The sequence below is a fragment of the Silene latifolia genome, chromosome 11 (genome assembly GCF_048544455.1).
Source record: "Silene latifolia isolate original U9 population chromosome 11, ASM4854445v1, whole genome shotgun sequence".
Classification (NCBI taxonomy): domain Eukaryota; kingdom Viridiplantae; phylum Streptophyta; class Magnoliopsida; order Caryophyllales; family Caryophyllaceae; genus Silene; species Silene latifolia.
The window spans coordinates 36,257,438-36,280,346 of NC_133536.1; the positions used below are offsets into that span (position 1 = coordinate 36,257,438).

A 22,909-nucleotide genomic window follows, 5' to 3' on the forward strand; every position below is an offset into this window, starting at 1 on the left:
TCCCAAAGATGCCTCAGGTAAGACTCCTTCTTATGGCCGGCGAGCCTTTATACGTATTCTAATGGACTTTAAACGACCCGCATCGAATTCGACAGACTGTAAAATGTTCCCGACGGCAGGTCCTTAACTCGAATCCCCGAGTCGCCTAGACGTCGCCCTTCCCGACGGCAGGTCCTTGGCTCAAACCCTTTTTGAGTCGCCTCGACGTCGCAATGGTCTTCAGTTTGTAATATTCGATTGACCTGGAGGCCATACTTTGACTTTCACCCTGTCCAAGCCTCAGTCAAAGTGGGGGCTCTGTAGATACCCAGTATTTACACCTTCCAAAAACCACCCGATGATGATCGGACTGTAACGTGTTTTTGATATGCGTGCGTGGATTGGCTATACATGAGACGGTTTAATGCACTACGCGAATATGAAAAATGATTTCAAAAATGGTTTTCTAACTTCATTTGCATTAAAATAACACTATTTAGAGTTAAAACCATCTTCCGACCCAAAACCGACTCAGAAACCCGCAACTCGAGTCAACCCAAATCCCGAATGTCAAAAATAATGCCATGAATGTATTTATCATGTCATTTCTATTAAAATGACCCTAATTAGAGTCAAAACCGACACCGAGCCAAAAATCATCTTATTAGATGCCCATATTGTTACACGACATCTCATTTAAATACCACAAACCAAGCAATGGATGGAGCAAAGGCCACGTCCAAATTGAAAGGGACAATACAACCACTTGTACCTCAAGGTAGCTCGCGCCTCTTTAGGGTGTCTGCTTAACCTCTAAGCAAACACAACCGACCTACCTCCCCACATTTCTCTATAAATACCACCCTTCACACACCAAAAAACTCACGCAAGAGTCCGCCCCCTCCTTCTCCCTTAAACTTCTAGACCCGACTTCCTAAGTCACAAAATTGACACGTGTTTACGACCTACCGATCGTAAACACAAGCCTTACACATATTGTTTGGTACCGTCTCCGTGCATTCGACCGACCCATTTGACCAACTCAATTCATCAATCAACATATTTTAATTAACATATTTTCAACATATTTTCAAAACAAAATCCTTTTTTAACGCACTCTTTTAAACTTCTTTGATCGCGAGTAGTCACAACGAGAAAACCGTCTCTAAAGTAGTCTACTTCGCAAATATCAATACACGTAAGTTTGAGGGTATAAAAACTCATTTATTTCATGTCTTTACTGTTTTTATGAGTTTATGAGCATGAACAATGCATAACACGATTCAAATATAGGTTAGACGAGCCAAAACCGAGTTTTGGCCTGAGACAGAAGCTCCTTGCTATGCAGGGAAGCTTGCGCCTCTTGTGGGTGTTCAGGTCAGACACAAATGTGTTTGAGTTCGTCTTTCCTCCAACACTTTCTTTTATTTTTACTTCTTTCCTTTTACTGTTTTTACCATTTTAATTCATTTTTATGACAAACTTTTTAACCATAAATCATAATCACCCTTGGTTCCATATACCATGACGGTTAAATCCGTGACTCGGTGATATTAATTGGTTAATTACATTTTAAAGGAAATCCTTTTCTTTTATTTACCATTTTGATTCATTTTTGTGATAAACATATTTTGACCATTACAAAAATCATCCTTGGTTCCTTATACCATGACGGTTTATTCCGTGACTCGATGATATTATTGATTAATTACATTTTAATGAGTATTTTAACCTTCCTTTTCTTTTACTTAGCATTTTTCTCATTTGTTTACATTTGCAATTATATTAATCATAATTCATAATCATCCTTGGTTCTTTATACCATGTCGGTTTAATCCGAGTACGATGACAAATTTGACTAATTACAAATAATTGAACTTAACATAATTAATTCAAATCAAACATTTTTCTTTTTACACATTTTTATATGCTTTTCAAACTTGCAAATTCGACAACGAATATTACTAACATAATAGTAATTATTCCGAGTCATACAAATCATATTTGCAATCATTCATCACAAATACGGTTTTAAATAACCTTTTCAACAATGTTTTAAACAACCTTTTTACAACCAGGAGACGCCTCTTGGTTCGGCTCATGGCTCGCGCCCCAAGGCCTCCAGTTTTCATCTTTTATGAACCTGGGCAGAGCCCCTTCCCTCGCCAATAGGCTCGCGCCCCAATGGGGCTGCCTGACACTGTTCTGCCTCGTTTTAGCATTTGTCTAGAACGATCCCGATTACGGTTAATCCGAATATATGACGGATAAGATTGATAAGTTTACATTTTACACTTTGTCATTTGACACACTTTTTCAAATAAATGGATCGTGTTAAGCATCCTAATCCGAATTTGGTAAATGGATGTTTAATTTCCGTTTTCACATGCAAATCAATCTAAATCCAACTCGACATCAATTACTTGATATTTGGATAAACAAATCGACTTAGGAAATGCTCACATGTTAGGTTAAAACTTTTGGATGCGTATTCATACATTTAAACTGTTTTATCAACTTTTGCACTTAAACAACCACGATCGATCAGTAGAGGACGCTAACGCGGGCGGGATTGGGTGTCCGATTAAAGGGCTTCCCAATACGTACCCTCCCCCCTTACTCAAAACCTTTGGATACTGGATAGTCTTATCCAGGACAAACGAGAGTCATTTTAGGCATAGAATGCTAAAAGGGGGACGATTCCTTATCTTTAGTACCTATGTCAAACACCGGTTTTTGCCTTGGTTGACCTAGGTATAAAGTGGATTCAAACGGGTTCCAAGAATCCCACAAATGCTTGGTGGCAACTCCGAACATCTCAACATCGTTTCGTGGCCTTTGCCGAGACGAAACTGACCGATCTAAAACGATCCGGTCGAAAGCATTTTACGCCGCCGAGCGTGGCTTTTTAACCGCTGTATGTCCACAGATTGGCTTAGCGTGCAGGTGGCCTGTGACCGCAGATCGGTAGGTGGCCCACATCCACAGACCGGCCTGTGACCCATGTCCACAATACTGTATTGCTTGTAAGCGTTTTGGCCATCATTTTAAATATTATTTTCGAGTTACTGGACTTTTCCCAGAGTGGTAGGGTGATCGTCCCCGTGATCGCATCTATCATCCTCCTAATGCGCCTGTCATGAGTAAGGCAGTGTTCGTCCCAGACGAACGTGGCAGAGCCACGTATGACCGTAACAAGAACCGTACACCCAGCCACCTTCCTCGTGCTCATATAGCAGCATGCCTGACTATGGGAGCCTCTTCAAATGGTAATGGTGATTCTTTTTCCTCGTTAACTAACTTGGATAGGGTTGTCTTTAACACTCTAAGTCCTCAGAAGTTGGCCACGATCTCTCAGATGTGGCAATCACGAAAGACGGAGTTCTCGACCGACCGACTCAATGGTAATATCTCATCTATCTCTTGGATTATTGACACGGGCGCATCCCATCACATGTCGGGATGTTTGTCTCACTTAACAAGTATTCACCCAATTACCCCTGTTTCTGTTGGTTCGCTGAATGGCGATCTTACGCTTGCAACTCAAAGCGGTGATATATAAATCTCGTCTCGTCTTATTTTACGCAATGTTTTATATGTACATAATCTTCAATGCAATTTAATTTCGGTATCTAATTTATTGCGTGATACATCGCTAATTATTCAATTCTCTCATAAAATGTGTCTTATCCAGGACCGTTCATCGAACACGGTGATTGGGACAATTGAGCAGCGTGAGGGGTTGTACTTTCTCATGGGTGTCCTTAGGGACGAAGCTCAAGGGCACTCGGTTGGTGTCACGGGCACACTCAAACTTTGGCACCGGAGGTTGGGACACCCCTTTTCCAATATATCTCATTTTTTTACCTTGCTTCAATAAGACATCCCATACAACTTCGATCTTTCATAGTAAACATTGTGATATTTGCCTTCGTGCAAAACAAACTCGAGAACCGCACAAACATTGCTACGGGTATTTTTGATTTGATACATTGCGATATTTGGGGTCTTTATTCTAGAAAATGCTTCTTGTGGCTCAAGTTATTTTTTGACTATAGTTGATGATTTTTCTCGAACTACGTGGGTATACTTATTACGACGTAAGAGTGATAATCGACAAAGTTTATTAAATTTCTTTGCGTTGGTCGAACGACAATTTCAAAAGAAAATTAAAACCATTCGAAGAAACAATGGCCACAAATTCACATGTTTTGAACATTTTTTTAATGAAAATGGTATTTTATTTCAAACCTCTAATGTTGACACACCTCTCAACAAAATGGTCGGGTCGAACGAAAACATCGACACATTTTAAATGTGGCTTGTGCCTTACTATTTTAATCAAGCTTACCTCTTTAATTTTGGGGCGAATGTGTCCTTGCGACCGTTCATTTAATCAACCCAACTCTCTCGACTATCCACAATGGTAAGACCCCTTACGAATTTTTATTCAATAAACCTCCATCTATGAACCTTATTCGTACTTTTGGATGCCTATGTTATGCTAAAAACACTAACCGCTCTCGTGATAAATTTGTCTCTCGAAGCCGGAAATGTGTGTTTTTAGGATATCCGTTTGGTAAAAAGGGGTGGAAAGTCTATGATTTGGATACCGATACTCATTTCACCTCTCGCGATATCGTTTTTATCGAACATGAATTCTCGTATCAATCACTCAATATTCATGACACACCAATCGATGGTCCTACTTTTCTTGACGATACTCTCACACCTATCAAACACATTCTTGTCCCCGTCCCAAAAACTAATGAAACCATCCGAACTTCCACCAACGAGCCCATATCTTCACCCAAAACCGAGACTATCACCATAGACGTGACTTCCTCTACTCCCAAATCCACAAACGTCACTCAAATAATCACTGACACAATCGACTCTAACTCCCCCACTTCACACGAACCATACCCTACCCGACACAACACTGACCCTCCTGAAAACCAACATGACTCACATTTGGGCAAAGGACACTGCACCAAGTTTCCCAATTCCCGACTCAAAGGCTTCGTTCGACCCCTATACTCCCTTCGACGCATATCCTCGCTACTCAATCATCGTCCAAAGGTACGAGGTATAGTATTTCTCAGTTTGTTAATTATGCGAAGTTTTCTACTAACCATAAAATTTTCTTGTCGGCAGTGACTAAAATCACGAGCCTAGTCATTTTGAAGATGCGATGCTGGTTCCCGAATGGCAACAAGCCATGAAACTCGAGATAGAATCTCTTGAGGCCAACAACACTTGGACTCTTGAGGACCTTCCACCGAATAAAAAGGCCATCGGATCGAAATGGGTCTACAAAATCAAATACAATGCTGATGGCACCATCGAACGATACAAATCCCGATTGGTGGTTATGAGAAATCGACAAGTCGAAGGGATCGATTACAATGAAACTTTTGCTCCTACCGTAAAACTTGTCACGGTTCGAACCCTTCTTGCTATTTCTGCGGCCAAGGGTTGAAAACTACACCAAATGGACGTTCACAACGCCTTCCTACATGGCGAACTTCAAGAAGAGGTTTCTATAAAGCCACCTCGAGTTTTAATTCCAGCGCTAATGGGAAAGTATGCCGTCTTCGAAAATATTTATACGGCCTTCGTCAAGCACCTCGTTGTTGGTATGCCAAACTCGCCACCGCTCTTATCAAGTATGGTTTTACTCAATGCTCATATGACTACTCTTTATTGTCCATGGTTAAAAATGGCACTAAACTCCACATCCTCGTATACGTGGACGATCTCGTAATTTGTGGAAACAACAACACTGTTATTTGTCAATTCAAGGAGTACCTCAGCACATGTTTCCTAATGAAGGACTTAGGCTCTCTAAAATATTTCTTGGGCCTCGAAATTGCTCGCAATACAACCGGGAAATTTGTTTCACAATGAAAATACGCCTTATATATCCTAACTGAAACAGGCTTACTAGGCTCGAAACTAGCCTCCATACCAATGGATTCTAATCATCGGCTGGCCACAAACCGACTCTCCTTTGATCACGGATCCTCAACCGTATAGGCGACTAGTGGTATGCCTCGTTTACCTCACCATTACTCGACCGAAACTCACATACTCCGTCCATATTCTAGCTCAATTTATGCACGCAACTCGACGTGATCATTGGCAAGCTGCACTCCAAGTCGTCCGCTATATTAAAGGCAGTCATGGCCAAGAGATTCTCCTACGCTCAGACAATGATCTTTGCTTACATGCTTATTGTGACACAAATTACGCAACCTGCCCCACGACAAGATGATCCCTTTCCGCATATATTGTATTCTTCGGCCTTCACCTATATCTTGGAAAACCAAGAAACTAGCTACCGTCTCCCTATCATATGCGGAATCGGCATATCGTGCCATTACTCATACGACTTGTGAACTTAAGTGGCTAAAAGGACTCTTTCACTCCCTCGGTATTTCACACGACAGTTCCATATGCCTCTTCAGTGATAGCCAATCGGTCATGCACATTGCTCGCAATCCCGTCTTCCATAAAAGAACCAAACATATAGAAGTTGATTGCCATTTTTTTCGGGACACAATTTTACAAGGCACTATTTCCAAGAGCCATGTCCACACAAAAGATCAACTTGCGGACCTCCTCGCTAAACCTCTCGGGCGCACTACCTTTGATAATCTTCTCTCCAAATTGGGCGTTTCGACTCTTCACGTTCCAACTTGCGCATGCCCGAAGATATCTCAATCAAGGCCACAAATAATCTTCCTTCCTATTTTGTAGATATTGTAATTATTACCATATATACATGATTCTCTAAGTGTATTATAAATAGAATAGACCTCTTTGTAAACAACTAAGATTTCGAATAATAAACATCATTCATATTTCTCATATCATACGATTAATATTACACCTTTTCTAGATTTTCTAAATTCAAATCAAAGAAATAGGATTTCCCTCCCAGACGGTTTCTTCTTTTTCAACTGTTGCTAAAACTGTTTGCGCCCCTATCTTCTTCTTCTTTTTTTTTTTTTTTTTTTTTTTTTTTTTTTTATAATGATGATGATAATGATGCAAATCAACTGTTGCTGAAAATTATTTCCAATTTTTAAGGGAAATGCTGGATTTGTGTCAGGGTTTTAAGAGTCGTATTATGAATAATCAAGTGTTGTATCCTGATGAATTTATTTAGTTTGGCGTGGAGTAATTGATAAGGGTAATATGGGTATTTCACATAAATTGTTACTTAATGAGTCGGAAAATAAGAAAAATGAGTTTTGGAAAAATATACGGTGGTGACTGGGGAATACATGAAAGGTTGAGTGTTATCTGTAAAAATGTAAATACGTGGTGATAATTTGTGAAAATATGTAAATACATGCCGGTTATTTGTAATTTTTCCTAAAATAAATAGCACCAAAATAAAAAATCTCATTATATATCAACAACTATACGAACACATATACGTATAACATACTAAATCATACGTATGACATTCTAAAATCAGTTTTTTTTACATACGTATGTAACTCCGTATGATTTTTTGAAAAATAAAAAAAATTAACAATTTTATGTGAAACCTGCTTGTTAAACCTAAACCAAAGCAAGCTTGAGTTCCTAAGGCTAAAACTGTGGAGGTGGTTAATGTTGATATGACTGAATTCCCAGTGTTAGGTGGCCAAAAAGGAGATACAGGGGGTAATACATGGGGCAACACACCAGATGCACCTCTAGTTATTCCTGTTGCTCCCTTGGTCACCCCAACGCCAACCCGTCCTACTTCTATTTTCACTCCAGCTAGGATTCTAACCAGAATTACTAGGCATGAATCTAGGTTGCTTGGAAGTAAGGAGGGGAATTTTTTGGTTGATTATAATAAAGAGATGTCAGGCTGTGCTGAAATGGTTGATAAAGAAGGGAGGGGGGAGGTGAGGTAGCTCTCACTCCTAATGATTAATTTTGGTGCATGGAATGTAAGGGGTCTAAACAGCTAGAATAAGCAAAAGGATGTGAAGTGGTTTCTCCACCAACATGACATTTTCTTGTTTGGACTCCTGGAGACTAGAGTCAAAGCCCAGTCTCAAAATAAAGTAGCTGATAATGTTTGTTATAATTGGGACTATGTTACTAATATTTCCTGTCACCCTGGTGGGAGAATTTGGCTTCTCTGGCAGCCTAAAATAGTGTATGTGGACATTATTCAGATGACTGACCAAATTATCCATGTTAAGGTGAAGGAGAGAATAAATAATAGAAGTTTCTATGCTACTTTCGTTTATGGTTTTAATAAAGTTGTCGAAGGGGTACCTTTGTGGAATGACCTGATCAGAATACAAGTTCAAGAGCCTTGGATCGTTTTGGGTGATTTCAATAATGTTATGTATGCTAATGAAAGAATAGGAGGAATTGTTAAGGATCAGGAAATGCTTCCCTTCCAGGACACTGCTGATGAATGTGACTTGCAGGATATCAAATCTTATGGAGCCATCTTTACCTGGAATAATAAACAACCAAGTGAGACTAGGGTTTTTAGTAGGATTGATAGAGCTTTGGGGAATCAATGGTGATGCACCGAATGGAGTGAATACTATGCACAATTTAATCCTGAAGGAGAATTTGATCACTGCCCTTGTTTGGTGACTGCTGGAACCCAAGGGGGTGTGAATAAAAGAGCATTTAAATTCTTTAATATGTGGTGTAGAGCCCCAGAATTTTCTCAGAATGTTCAGGAGAATTGGGATTTATATATCTATGTGCGGACGCGGGCCCACGGGGGTCGCTCGGGTAGAAAGCGAGCAAGCTTTTACATTTGTGGAGTCGCCACCAATTTATTATGGAAAATTGGAAACCGTTCGAATACCTCGTGCCATGTCAAGACACAAAGTAGTGACATGAACACCAAGAACTCGTTACCCTTAGTATTCTATGTCTAAAATGACTCTCGTGGATGCCAATGAACACGGATGTTCACAGAGATCTGGAGTAAGGGGTGAGGGTACGTATTAGGAAGATCTTTTGATCGAACACCTAATCCCGCCCGCCTCGATAGCGGCCTCTACTAATGATTAGGGAAAATCATCTATACTCGATATGTTGTCGGTTATATGCATGCAATGCAACATCCATTAGATTAATCCTAGCATGTGAGAATTAACTAAGTCGGTTAACAATTAATTTAGCACTTATTAGGTCGAAACATGATTTAGAATTAATTTTATGTGAGAGCAAGTAAATAATCATACAATACGATAAATAAATAAATGCAATAATTAAAATTACAATAATTACAATTGATTAATTGATTTACGTCGAAAATACATTTAAAACGGATGGTTTGAGAAAAGAAAAGGAAAACAAAATTAACGAACAGATTATCAGCGATATTACAAGTAATAGTTAATTAATACGTAATTAATAAACTAGGTCAAGGCAGAAACGGGAGTTCAGAGATAGAACTCAACCCGGAACAGGCGCATCAGAGCTGCGTCCTTTGGAAGAGGCGCAGCAAACGCTGCGTCTGTTCCTGAGTTCAGTTCTGGCTGTGAAGCCGGAATAGCAAATTGTTAATATTCATAGGTTATTTAAGGATCGATTATGGACATTTGACTCGGATATAAGTGATTTAACATATTATTCACATATGATTGGGTCATAAAAACAATAAAACATGGATAAAATTAATTAGAACGAATTAATAAAAAGGTTATTAATGCTAAACTATTGATGGCAATGATAATAAACAGACGAAAATATATCAATGAATGAATTTCAGAGACTCAATATTGATAAATCAAACCTCTAAAAAACCCGAATTGATTTTAATGACGAAAACCCACAAATATGAGATATAAGGTATTTAAGTCGGGATTTAAAAGATGAATTAATTAATAACGAATTATATATTAAAGATATTATACTAGAATTATCGTGTCAATGAAACATAAACAAACAAAGATAAAACAAAACAAACAGACGAACAAAAGACGAAGGAAGAAGAAAGGATGCAGGAACTGCGGCAGCCTCAGGAAGAGGCGCAGCAGGTGTTGCGTCCCTTTGAAGAGGCGCAGCATTTGCTGCGTCCTTTTTTGACGTTTGTCAACTGTTAATCCGTAAAAAGGGTTTGAAACAAGGTTTTATAAATCGGTTTTGAATGTGTTTTCGACGTAAACCTTACAATAATGATTACAAAAATAAAGTACAATAATAAAATATGGGATTTACACCCTCAGACTTACATGTTTGACGAAACGAGATTGACTATGTTAAAGTTTAGTGATGCTCGACTCGAATGTACGACGAAAGTGCCCTCTAAGAGAAAATTAAACAAGATTGATTAAGTTGATTGATGTGGAGTTGGTCAAATTGGTCGGTCATGCAAAACGAGGCTGATAGTCAGAAGGATCCGAGCTTACATGGTCGAAAGTTCAAGCACGTAGACGCCAAAAAGCAAGAGCGTGGTCTTAGAATGCAAAGGGAGAAGAGAAGGGCGGACACTCGCGTGAGAAATATGAGGAACAAATGCTCCTATTTATACTAATCACGGAATTAGGGTTTAGGAAAGGAGAGAAAGATCCGGAAACAACCGACTTAAGTTAAACACGGAGACTTGGACAAAAAGAAAGCCTGGAGAAAAGGCGCAGCAGGTGCTGCGGTCCTTGTAAGAGGCGCAGCACTTGCTGCGTCCTTTCCCCAGCGGTTTCCTCCTGCGCAAGAAAGCGCATTTGACAGCCTTTCGTATTTTAGGCATAACTTTCTCTACAAGACTCGGAATTAGGTGATTTCGGTGGCGTTGGAAAGCTAAAAGAAAGATCTAGAACTTTCTTTCAAATAGGCCTGACCCAACAAAGTCGTTATCACCTCGTAAAACTGGCCTAAAGGCGGGGTTATCATTTTGACTAAATGAAATGCACATTTTGTAATGTAAACTTTAAGTTTAGCTTAATGAAGTGACATGGGACTCAAAATGAGATATAATCATGACATTTTATGACATCCTACCCTTAGGTAGACAAGCACATTGCTTTGACTCGGGATTTGACGGTTTTAGGAAATGAAGACCGTTTTTGACCTGGACTCCAAATGTACTCTATTTACTGCCAAAACAACCGTAATGACACCTAGATGACAACTATGAGGTAGACACAAGTGTTTGAGCTATCACTTGACGATAAACTTACGAATTGTCATAAATCGTTCCGTGTACCAAACATGCGGCCCAATCATTACCGGGTGGTTTGTGGGAGGTGCAGAAATGAGGTATCTACAGAGCCGCCACTTTGACTGAGGCTTGGACAAGGCGAAAGTCAAAGTATAGACATCAGGTCAATCGAAGATTACAACCTGACGACTATGGCGACGCGAGGCGGTTCAAGGGGTCTGAGCCAAGGAGCTGTCGTCGGGAACATTTTAGAGTCTGTCGACTTCCGGGAAGGGTCGTTTAAAGTCATTTAGTCTACATAAGGAAGCTCGCCAGCCATAAAAAGAGATCATACCTGAGACTTCTTTCCCGAGATGTTTCCGGAGGTGCATAGGATCTAAGGTTAAGCGTAGGAGCTAAGGTTAAGCGTAGGAGCTAAGGTTAAGACCTAAAAGATATGTAAGGATTGTGCTAGGGTGTGGGACCCTAAAGGAACGCATCGACGGGAAGGAGACCAAATATAAGTTCAACCTAAGGGTAACCAAGGTTTAGGTATAGGAACTCTAAGAAAAGGTGATCCTAAAGGGAAAAGGTGATCCTAAAGGAATATGATCCTAAAGGGAAAAGGTGATCTTAAAGGATTATGATCCTAAATGGAAAAGGTGATCCTAAAGGATTATGATCCTAAGGATAGAAGTGTATGAACTCTAGGAACTTTGGGAACCTAAAGAGCTAGGCGTATGAACCTGGGTGTACGAACCTAAAAGGACGTCTGGTATGGGAACTTAAATGATTATGAACCTAAGAGGAATGGGGATCCTATGGTTAAGTTTAGGAACTACTGGGTTACTAATTCTTGTTTTAAACGTGCGCGCTTAAGCTTTCTGAGGTATGAGAACTCCAAAAGGATTTATGGGTTTATACACCTAAGGATGTTGGTGTGGGAGCTTAAAGGTTTATGAACCTAAAGGCAGCCATTTTGGGATCTAAGAATCTAGGGGTAAGAATCCTAATTTTGGGTTTACGAACCTAAGGAAGGAGCGCTAGTTTGGGAACTTCTGGAGAACGACACCTCTGCCGAACTCTGTGAGGAAACAATAATATCGAGGGTAGCAGGATGTTGGTAGAAACTGCTGGGGAATCTGCTTAGGTTGGTTTTTCAAACAAACTTCGGTAAAAACTTGAGATTGATGACAAACTCTATGTGTTGAGAGGAACAATTGGCTGTCCTGAACTCTCGCTGGGGGAACATAATTGAGGCGTGTCAAAACACCTGTCAGAGAATATTCGCTCGTTGATGCAAGCGAAGTCTTGAGGTTGAATCTGCTTTTGATACTTACCTGCATGGTTAGTGGCCACACAAGAACGTAATCTAATTGAAAAAATAACACATACGCATGAGGAAACACATAGGTTTTGCAAAAGTTGTCTCTTTATAAAAGTTACTTAAAACTTGCTCAAATAAATTTGTCGTTTGTAATGCGTTATGCATATTCAATGAGCTTTAGTCACAGAACTTGACACAACATCGACTCACTAGGATTCAAGATGATAGACTTAGGTTTGACTGACGCGACACTAACATAGATTTGACGCGACACAGGGGATGACCTTGACAGACTTTGCCTACGTATGCGCAACCCCTAGCCAAGTGTGGGTGACAACGCGTATCAGTTCCAAAGGGTAGAAGAATTGCAATGGGTACATAAAAAGGCAAGGCATGAGCCATGGATCATCTGTCTACTTGGACATCTTTTGACATCGTTTGCTATAAAAGAGACTCCTCTTGAGGCACAATAACTTCGAGAATCGATCTAAGACCTTTGTCATCGTCCGGACCGAGCACTAGCTAGACTCAAATTAGAGAGGAGAATAAAAGAAGGGTGGCATCTCGGAAAAGAAGCCCCTAGGATGAGAAGATGACTCTGGAATTTGGTGAAAAAGGAGACTGGGCGACAAAAAGGAGCCCCCAGTAAAGAGGTGTTGGTTGTGGAAGGGATGTTAATTGAGGTTGGAAGGTTTAAAATTGGGATGGTTGATAATTGAGGTTGAAAGTTGGGATGGTTGTGTCCATGAGGACTGCCTACGTATCCACGTGAAGTGAAATCAAACCAGATCGTAGTTCTGAGGTTTGGCTAATTTTATTTGGGTGTTGCGGTTGTATCCTTCTTGTGTAAGAAAGGACTGCCTACGTATCCACCTGAAAAGGTGAAATCAAACCAGATCGTAGTTCAGGTGTGTGCCTATGCTTATGTTATCAGGACCTTAAAGTGTATGGGTCACGAGAGCATATTCCTTTGGTGACTCGAAGAATCGATTTGAGGTAACTCTCTCTAATCATAGATCAAAGAGGTATAACTAAGTTTGTAAAAATTTCCTTGTCGTGTGAGCGCACTTAAAAAGTGGACCCTAAGGATATTGGGTATATCCCGTTCTAGGTAGCAAAGTATCTGAAGACTCCGTATCTGGGTTAAGGTGAAACTTGATTGGATATTTGGAATGTGGAGCTCGGAAATAAGAGGCTTTGATGAGCAACTCTCTGGAGCTTGATTTTGTGGAGTTAAGGCTTGATGAGATTATGGCTTGTAATGTGGCTTGGAAATAGAGTCTCTTGGCTTGATGTAGCCTGAGCACACAAAGGTAGGTTAATTGATGTTGGATTAAGTTTCCATGTCTTGGCCCTAAAGGATGGGTATACTTGACGAGCTTGAGAGGATTCTCAAAATTCCCAACTATCTCTCTATAACGGTCTCGAGAAGGAATTAGGGTGTGTGATATGTGAAAGGCTAAGTGAGGGTGCTAGCTGACCATCTTCATCGATGTCTTGATTCTGTATATAATTCAGCAGTATTCCGTATTTGGTTTTAGGCTTGTTCTTAATTCAGACTCAGATTCTTGGTCTAGAATATATCTCGGCTTTTTGCTCGGATTCTTGATTCAGGTTTTTGAAGATAACTTTGACTTTGGATATTGACATGGCTTGCTTGACTGAGCCTTCTTCTTTTGACTCTTTTGTCTTGGATTACGGGCATAACTGCTGCCTTGGATATTGACCAGTTTCTCTTGATTGAGCCTTTGTCTTTGATCATGGCTCGTATCGTCTTGGATTTTCTTGCTACCATGGATTTGGGTCAGACTAGCACCTTTGGTGTGAAATGGGTTGGTCTTTAGTAAACATGGGTTGTTTATTGTGTGGAATAGGCTTGCCTTCCGTCATGAATCGTCAACAAGGGAGATGGTCTGGATTCGTCCTAGAATCTCTTGAGATAGGCTCGTCCTAAACTGGGGTTAGTGTGAGGCTTCTATTGCCAGACATGGAATAGGTAAGAAAAGAACACGGAGTTTCAAGTCCTCTACAACTTGGAATGGAACATCATCTAAGTGCACTCACATCGACTGACATGCGTTGTTGTTGTTTGTTCATTTAAAAAAAACCAATTCTTGTTGTCACAGGAAAAGGATAATGGAAGAGATAGGATAGAATATGTGGATTGAAAAGTGTATTTTTATTGAAATGAATAATAAATGTTTTAAACATAGACTCGAAGAGACATGTGACTCGTGGGACAGCCCCAGGTTGTCACTAGAAATGGAAGTGGAGAAAGATACTAGAACAATTGGGGAAAGAAAGCCTAAGACTCGGACTCGGACCCAGACTTTGACTCGATCTTAGATCTAGACTCGTAATCATCGGCCCATGCTTGAACATTTACTCTTTCAGCAACTGGCTTGGGCATCTGACTTTGAGCATTCACCCATTTGAGCACCTCATCCTCATCATTGGGAACACTGGAAGGATAATAGTCAAGAAGAGTTTCCTGATAAGTGGCATATCCATGAGGATTGCCTAACTTGCCATGTGGGCTAAAGGTTGAGAGGGACAATGTTGGGAAATGTGTCCTCAACAATAGTGCGATCACATGATTTAAATATCATTATTAAATCTCATATAAAGAATACGTAAGGGATGATTCAATTATATAGTCAACTGATCAACATTAATCGGTAACGATTGGCTTGCTAGAGTTTGACGTTATCGTGTGGGACGGTGGTGGTCAGTTGATCCCTTAAGGTCACACCTAAAGGATGATGCCCTTATCTATAAAGTTGATTAATTGTATGACGATGCAAGTTGATCAATTCCTTAAAATTGAACAATTCGATTTGTGAGAGAGAATAAATATCTTATTGTAATGGGATTAAATAAGATTTATTTTAGTAATAAAATGCTTTGTTACTAAAATTATTTATTGTTTGAGAAACAATAGAGATAGAAATGAATGGTTAATTATAATTACAAGGTATTGTGAATTATAATCAAATGACCCATTTTATTTATGTGATCAAGTATCACTAGTCAATTTGTTGAATGTAATTTAATTAATTTATAAAATGATGTTTATGTGATAAATATGAATTTAATTAATTAATAACATGTATCATACTACATGTGACATATTGTGTGACAAATGACAAATTGACAAAATAAAATGGTAGTCCATTTTATGTATATGGACCGAAATAATGGAGGTGGAAGGTGTTAGTGGGTGAATTATTTTATGAGATAAAATGACCTAATCATGGCTAACCTATACTAGCTTACACACCTACACTAAGTAGACTTATATGCCTACAATTTGGAGAAGTGAAAAAGCATAAATAAAAGATGCCATCCTTGGCATTTTGTCTCCTCCAACCTTGCTCCTCCTCCTCTTATTTGAGAATATGAGTTCTCTTATTTTCATTCATTCATTACCACATGCAAGTTCATGCATTATTCTTTTTCTCTCTTTATCTTCATCAAAACATGAGATTTTTGATCCAAATTGTTCATAAAAGATTACTAAAATTATTAATGTAATATATGAGTATTAGTAATCAATTTTAAGGTATACTATTAAATAAATATCTAGCACATATTGTTTAGTAGAGATATGGGATAGTCTTGGGTGCAATCAAGAGGAGAATCTCTACTTTGGGATTTTTGAATGTTCATCCATTATTGGAAAGCTCAAGAACTAACAAGAAGGAGATCTTGTTGGTGCCCATATGATGACCGAAATTCATATGGTGAGAATTCGATTTCTTCTCTAATTTTATTATTGTTTGCATGCATAAGATCACAAATTAATTTTATGATTAAATTAACATAAAACATATATGAATATGTTAGTAAAGAGATCTAGATTTCCAACAAGCGGTATCAAGAGCACAAGGTTGTTTGCATGCAAATCGGTTATTGTTTTTCCGAGTTATACGATTAACATATAAAACTCATAAATTTGTGTTATTATGATATATCACGAAAATCATCATGCATGTTAAAATTTCTGTTCCTAAAATGTTTTTAGGATATTTTGGTTGATTTACGGATTTTTATTGTTCATACTATAAAATAATGGCATTAAAATATGATTTTATGAGTAAAAATGTCATTTTCGGACTAAAATTAGCTAAACTTCGAATTTTCCAGTGATTTTTGGAAATGTTGTCACATATATTATTTTGAGATGACCTGTAAATTTTCATAATTTTTGGACTTCTTATGCTCGAAAAATGGATTTTTCATTATTAAATTCGGATTTAGGTGAAAAATAGGTTAATATGAGATAAATTTCGAATCTGGTCATATAAATTTAGTATGTTGTCACATGAAATTTTACAAGATGTGTGTAAAATAATAGGCTATAGTGAAGTCTTTTTGCATGATTTATGGATTTTTGAAGAAAATAGCATGAATAGTGACTTTATTAGTGAAATATTGATAAAACATACTCTATGACTAAGGAAAAACATTATATATTGCATTTTATTATCTTTTTCAGATCTAAAATTGAAAAGTTGATGTATATAATTTTTCACATGTTTTTATGATTATTTTAGTTAAAACCGATAAACCGCAACATTGTTTTTCCGGATAAAATTCGAAATTTTTAACCTAAGTTTTTGAACATTATGAGTGTCATGGTATTTTTCCAGAATGTTCATGAGTTTAAATTTCAAATTTTAAATTTATTTGATATTTTTGTGTTTTATTTGAAGTTTATAGCTTATTTTTATTATAATTTTAAGTCCATTTATGAACAAATTTTAGTAATATGAGTTAATTATGGTCAAACTATTAGTGAAGACTAAATTTGAGTCCTAAGAGGTTAGGGTAATTAACTTATGCATAAATATGAATTTATGTAATTTTTGTGATTATAAAATGTTGAATCACGCAAATCCGTAAAAACCGTGTAATATAAGATATTGGCTCCTTAAAGGCGATTTAGCATAAAATTGGGCATGTTCATACATATTATAATGCTGCATTTTATTTATGATTGTAATAATTTTATTTTATGTAATTTTGAATTATGTAAATTTTACTTAGTATGGCCTTAGTTTTTAATTGGTATTACCCGAAATGTATGGGAATATCAATTCGGTTGTAATTTTATTGTGATCTCGTATCACCGTCTTGTAATTTAATAGATTTATTTTATTAAAGTTACAAATGTATAATACCAAATTATGTAATTTATTATGTAATTTTATTCATTTCGGAGTTCCCAAAGACGGATTTCTTCAAGATGGCGATACATAAAGACGGTGTTACCTCGAGATGCGTGCCACAACCGAAGTTCAAGGGACCAATGGAGTTGGTTTCCGAATTTGTAATAGTTAAATAGTTTTTCTATTTTAGGAAGGCCATACTAGGATTTAATTTATGCTTTGCATTTTATTTATATGTCGCATGCATCGCTAAATCGCCATAACTAAAACATGCATCATCTTTTAATCGAGTATATCGACCGTGTCAATTATAATTATCATAGTTCACCGCTTTAGTTCACTTAAAACGTGATAGATGATAAATTGACATGACCTCTCGCTAAAATAAACAATTGAGACATAGCCTTACCAAATAGTAGAAACCATGAAAATCTATTTCGCGAGGGAGTGCACTCGGCCCTACCGGGGTACAAACCTTGTTACGTAGGGGAAGTGGATGATAAATGTCTATCCACCGAATTCATGTTGATAAGGGATGAATCGGCCCTACCGTGCCCAAGTTGATGTGGATTTGGATTCATGGACACATTTATTCGAAATTTGGATTGAGCTCAACGGAAGTATTCGTGACCGTAGTCGCATGTGTTCCGGGCTAAAGATAAATGTTAATGTAATTTTATCGACCAAGAGTTCTAAAAGTAGAATCGATTAAGGAGTTAATCCACCGAGTTATATTGATAAGGGATGAATCGGCCCTACCGTGCCCAAGTTAATATGAATTTGGATCTTGGAATCATTTATAATAGTTGGGTAGAGGTCACTATATAAATGCTTTACTTGTTAAATTATTTACAAGTATTATAAAAACGATAAATGCTAAGTTTTCCACTATTCCGTTATCATATTGTTCTATTTCTTTACCACAATTCATATACGATATCATTTCGATTTTTCAAATCTCCATTAAAACATCGTAACTAAAGACAAATATGAATTTGCTTCTAAAACCTCAAAAGAACCATTGCTAAGGATCTCTTGTAAAGAGTATAGATTAAAGTTATTCATTATCAAACAGGTTTTTGATTCTTGACTAACACATCTACTTACAATGGATTGTTATTCATATACTTAATTGAATTAAGTACCTTGAAGCGATAAAATATTTTGGTAATTATATTTGTCAGAATTCGTAATTGACCAAAATAACGCAACCACTTCAATGAAAGTTTTAAGACTAAAACGAACAAATGAAGAGTAATCTTCATGAATTCAATTTTGCTTCTCAAAGCAAAGACTCATTGAAATGAGTGGGAGCATTTTCTTAAACCGTTAAGATGAGGACGAGGTTCAAGAAGTAAAGATAATAATGGAATTGATACAAGGTAATGTTAAAAGTAAAGTTGTTGAGAATAGCTATACTAAACCTATCAATCCCGACCGATAAAGTTTCCACTGTCTTAAATGTTGGACACTAGAAAGGAAACTACCCCAAATTATTGAAGAATCAACAAGTTAGTTGTAAGACATCTAATGGGACCTTCTTCTTTAAATGTTTATTTGATTAAACATAAATTTTGCTAGTACCACTTCGTCAATATTAGAAACCAGTGGAGGTTTTCATCATTATGTTTGATACATAGGATGATTAGAATATGACGACTAGCAACAACGAAGTCGAGAGATAGTCATTGTGTACTAAATCTAGTTTTCGGGTTTGGAGTTGTACTTAATTGTGACTATTAAGTACATAAACTCTAAATTAGAATACAAACTTGTTAAGAAACAAAAGAGGTTTCACTTTTGTGACCCTATACACCACAGTTTGATGTATGGCTAGCCCATTATCAAGGTGATAATATTCTAAACCAAACTAGAATAATATATCATGAAGATGATGCAAGACTCAAATTGGTAACCCAAGATTAAACCTTAAATTTTGGAATGAAGAACGCAAAGAGTTATCGAGTACTCTTGAAACCATTAGATTGTTAATGGTATATGCGTATCTTGTATTCAAAGCAAGATGTCTCGTGCCTTTTGGTTGAAAAGGAGATCGAGGTTATAAATCATTGATCCATAATAGGTTGATCATTTTCTTTTACCAACGATTTAAGTTGACGCTAATATGTTCACTTAATAAGGTAAATCTTTGATGAATTTCAAAGAGTTCAAGGAATCACGATTTAGTCGTGATGGGATTATCAAAGTGAAGACTTTGATATAAGCCAAAAGAAATGTGATATAGTATCACAAGTTAATCTCTCTTAGCACGCATTATGGGATAATGTGTGGTTGGATAAGAAATCAAACGCTATTCGATATGGTTTGGACTTCGATCAAGTTACTTTGAGTTACTTGATCCTTTTGGGGATTTTATCATTTTTGTCTAAATTATTTTTTCCACTAAATCGAATCATATGAGATATGAAATGGTGAGGGTACCATGTTTGTAAGTTTTCACAAGAAACAAATGCTCATTTTTCCCTTTTCAATTATCACGAGTACGACGGGTTTGCGGCTCGTGAAGCTGTCTTTCTAAAATACAAGTTTATTTCTAGAAGACAGAATGGGAGAAATTATTCAAGAGCCACAATGAATGCCACAGAGAATGTTATGTCGCAAGAAACTGGTCTTTCTTGGCTACATGAGACGTTTTGTGTAAGACATTGTTTCTTCAAAACCTAGGAGGTTAAATTCGTCACTTGTTAAAAATGATGAATTCATGCTACTTTTTAACAAAGTAAAGAGCTTATAACTTACAAAAGAAATTGTTTGATTCAAGTTGATTACTTCTAGAAAGTAATGAACATATGACTTACATGAGAATATTTAAGTCACAACTCAATACAAGGCTTAGAGCCATGAAAATCCGAAATAAAAAGGCTTGATTAGTGATGCGTGTCTTTTATATAAGGTTTTCACCTCATTTTTACACGCATTTCTGTGCTTTTTATGTAGCATCTGGCTACAAATGCCCCCGAATATTCTACTTTGGTCCGTTTATTGTAATTTGCAGGAATTGACCAAAGAGGAGCTAATTCGAGCCTTAACTGTCCCAATTGCACGCATTCATGGAAAGAAGAAGCTGAAGCTTGGAAATCTAACAATTGGAAGACGCGTGAGTTGAGTTTGGAAAGCATTTCAAAGTCCTAACATGCTTATATAGCTCGATCGAGTGGTTTGCTGCTCGATCGAATGCTTTACACACTCAAGATTGGTCGATCGACCAGTTTAAGGAGTCGATCAAGGGAGTTCTGCAAGCAGTGCTCGATCGAGAGGTTGTTCTAACTCGATCGAGTGATTTGGCGTTCGATCGAGTGATCTTTCTACTCGATCGAGGGGTTTTCGTGTGCTTTTGGTTTATTTCCGCCTAATCTTTTATGGGCTTTTGTAATCAGTCCATAGATTAGGTTTAAGACGATTTTGCAAAGATAAGACCGAGGAGAACATCACGTTACTCCTATCTCTTCACTACGTACATTTCGACTGCTACTTCTGTCACTGTTCTTTGGATTTCTATTCTCTACATTTGTCACTCGGATTCGGTATTATCAATCTAATTTATTTCTTAATCGTATTTACTGCTTTAAATCCTTTTTCTCCTTGCTTTATAATTGTTCAATCAGTCTCTTAATAGTTTATTCATCATGCTTAGTTTTAATTATTTGGTTATTGTAATTGTTAATCCGACGATTATGAGTAACTAATTTCCCTATGCTAAGACTATAGGGGATCCATAATTTGAAGGGAGAGTAATCGATTTACTAGGTTAATACCAAGATCACACGTCTTTGTTGTTTAAATGCTACAAATAATTGTAATTGCCTAATTGAGTCGACGCAATTAGACCCTTATTCTTAGTGGACCTTGACCTGGACCGAAAGGTTGGAAGAGGCAGACTAGTAGCGAACAATAGAGTATTGCAGCGAGGGCGAAAGTTAAACTGTTTACACTTTAGGGTGAATTAAGGACCGAAAGGTGACGTTCGCTACCCCTTAGACCGTCATCGCATTGATCCGGGACCTAGATTACTCGACCAGATGATTATGGTGAACCGCTTGTCTTAGCTATTCTCTTTTATCTGTTAAACTCCTTCCTTTTATTTCTCTTTTCCTTATTCTCTTAGTTTAGAAATCACATTTTATAAACCCCCAAATTGGTTACCTTGGCGAACCTAGTTTTAGCAGACAATTTCCTACCTCTCTGTGGATTCGACCCGACTTCCCTAGCTATATTAGTTAGAGCCGCTTGGTTATTTTTGACAGTACGCGACGACGTGTCAAATTTTTGCGCCGTTGTTGGGAGGTGGCGCAATTTTGTTGCTTTAATTAAGTTTGTCTTTTGTCTCAAGGAATTTATTCCTTGAGGCTGATCTCATTTTCTGCAAAGTTTTGATCAGTTTTGCAGATTAGCTGTTGCTTCTAAAGTTGGTTGACAATATGCCTACGATTACAGAGCATACAGAGCCATGTGGTAGATGTGGCGAGGAAGGATATGACCTTTACGAATGTGTAGCAAGTATAGAGCGTGCTCTTGCTTACAAGAAGTACAAGCAAGGGGTTCCTTTTTCTCAGCTTTATGAAGAGATAAAGAGCGTCTCTGCCCCTTCTACGCCAGTACCACAACCGGTCTCTCCCACTGCAAGAGAAGAAATTGCCGAGTTTAAATCCATTATGATGAGTATGTCACAGAAATCTGAAACTGTTATATCAGAATTGAAAGAACAAGTCGCGCAGTTGACACACGCGACGGATCAAGCCAAGTTTCTTCCAATTTGCGATCCAACGGTGCAATGAACTTTCAAAATGACCCTCCTCATGAAGAAGACGAGGTTTTGGCAGCTAATGGTGACTCGGATGATGATCTAGACGAGTTTTTGCAGAAATACTTGCTGCGTGTGCAAAGAACCACTGATCGAGCAACTCATCTACTCGATCGAGCGGTTCTAATCATCCAGTCACTCGATCGAGTGACAATGGCGGTCGATCGAGAAGCGCAGAATTCCAAGTTGGTCGATCGAGCGATAGTACTACTCGATCGAGGAACTCAGCTGAAGAAATCACTCGATCGAGTGAAGAACATGGTCGATCGAGCGATCAAAGTACTCGATCCAGTGCATTAAGTGGCGGAAATCCTAATTCAGTATCTAATACCGCCACCGTGTCATCTTCCCCTGCTGTGGAGACGTCACGCATTGATAAGGGTAAAGGAAATGTTGCGGGACCGCTCATCGCCACCAGGGTACCCTTCCCAAGTCGTCTGAAGGACGCAAGGATCGAGCAACAATACGGTAAGTTTGTGGACATCGTGAAG

At 38.0% G+C, this 22,909-nt stretch overlaps 1 protein-coding gene across 1 annotated transcript in view; it reads left to right on the forward strand.

The window, feature by feature from the left end:
* The first annotated feature begins 7,613 nt into the window (after positions 1–7,613).
* Positions 7,614–22,909, forward strand: part of LOC141613239 (uncharacterized) — a 42,485-nt gene continuing 27,189 nt past the window's right edge. Inside the window, exons 1-2 of the mRNA XM_074431980.1 lie at positions 7,614–7,889; positions 8,166–8,475. Of these exons, the coding sequence (XP_074288081.1) occupies positions 7,614–7,889; positions 8,166–8,475 (586 nt within the window). The remainder of the gene's footprint in view (positions 7,890–8,165; positions 8,476–22,909) is intronic.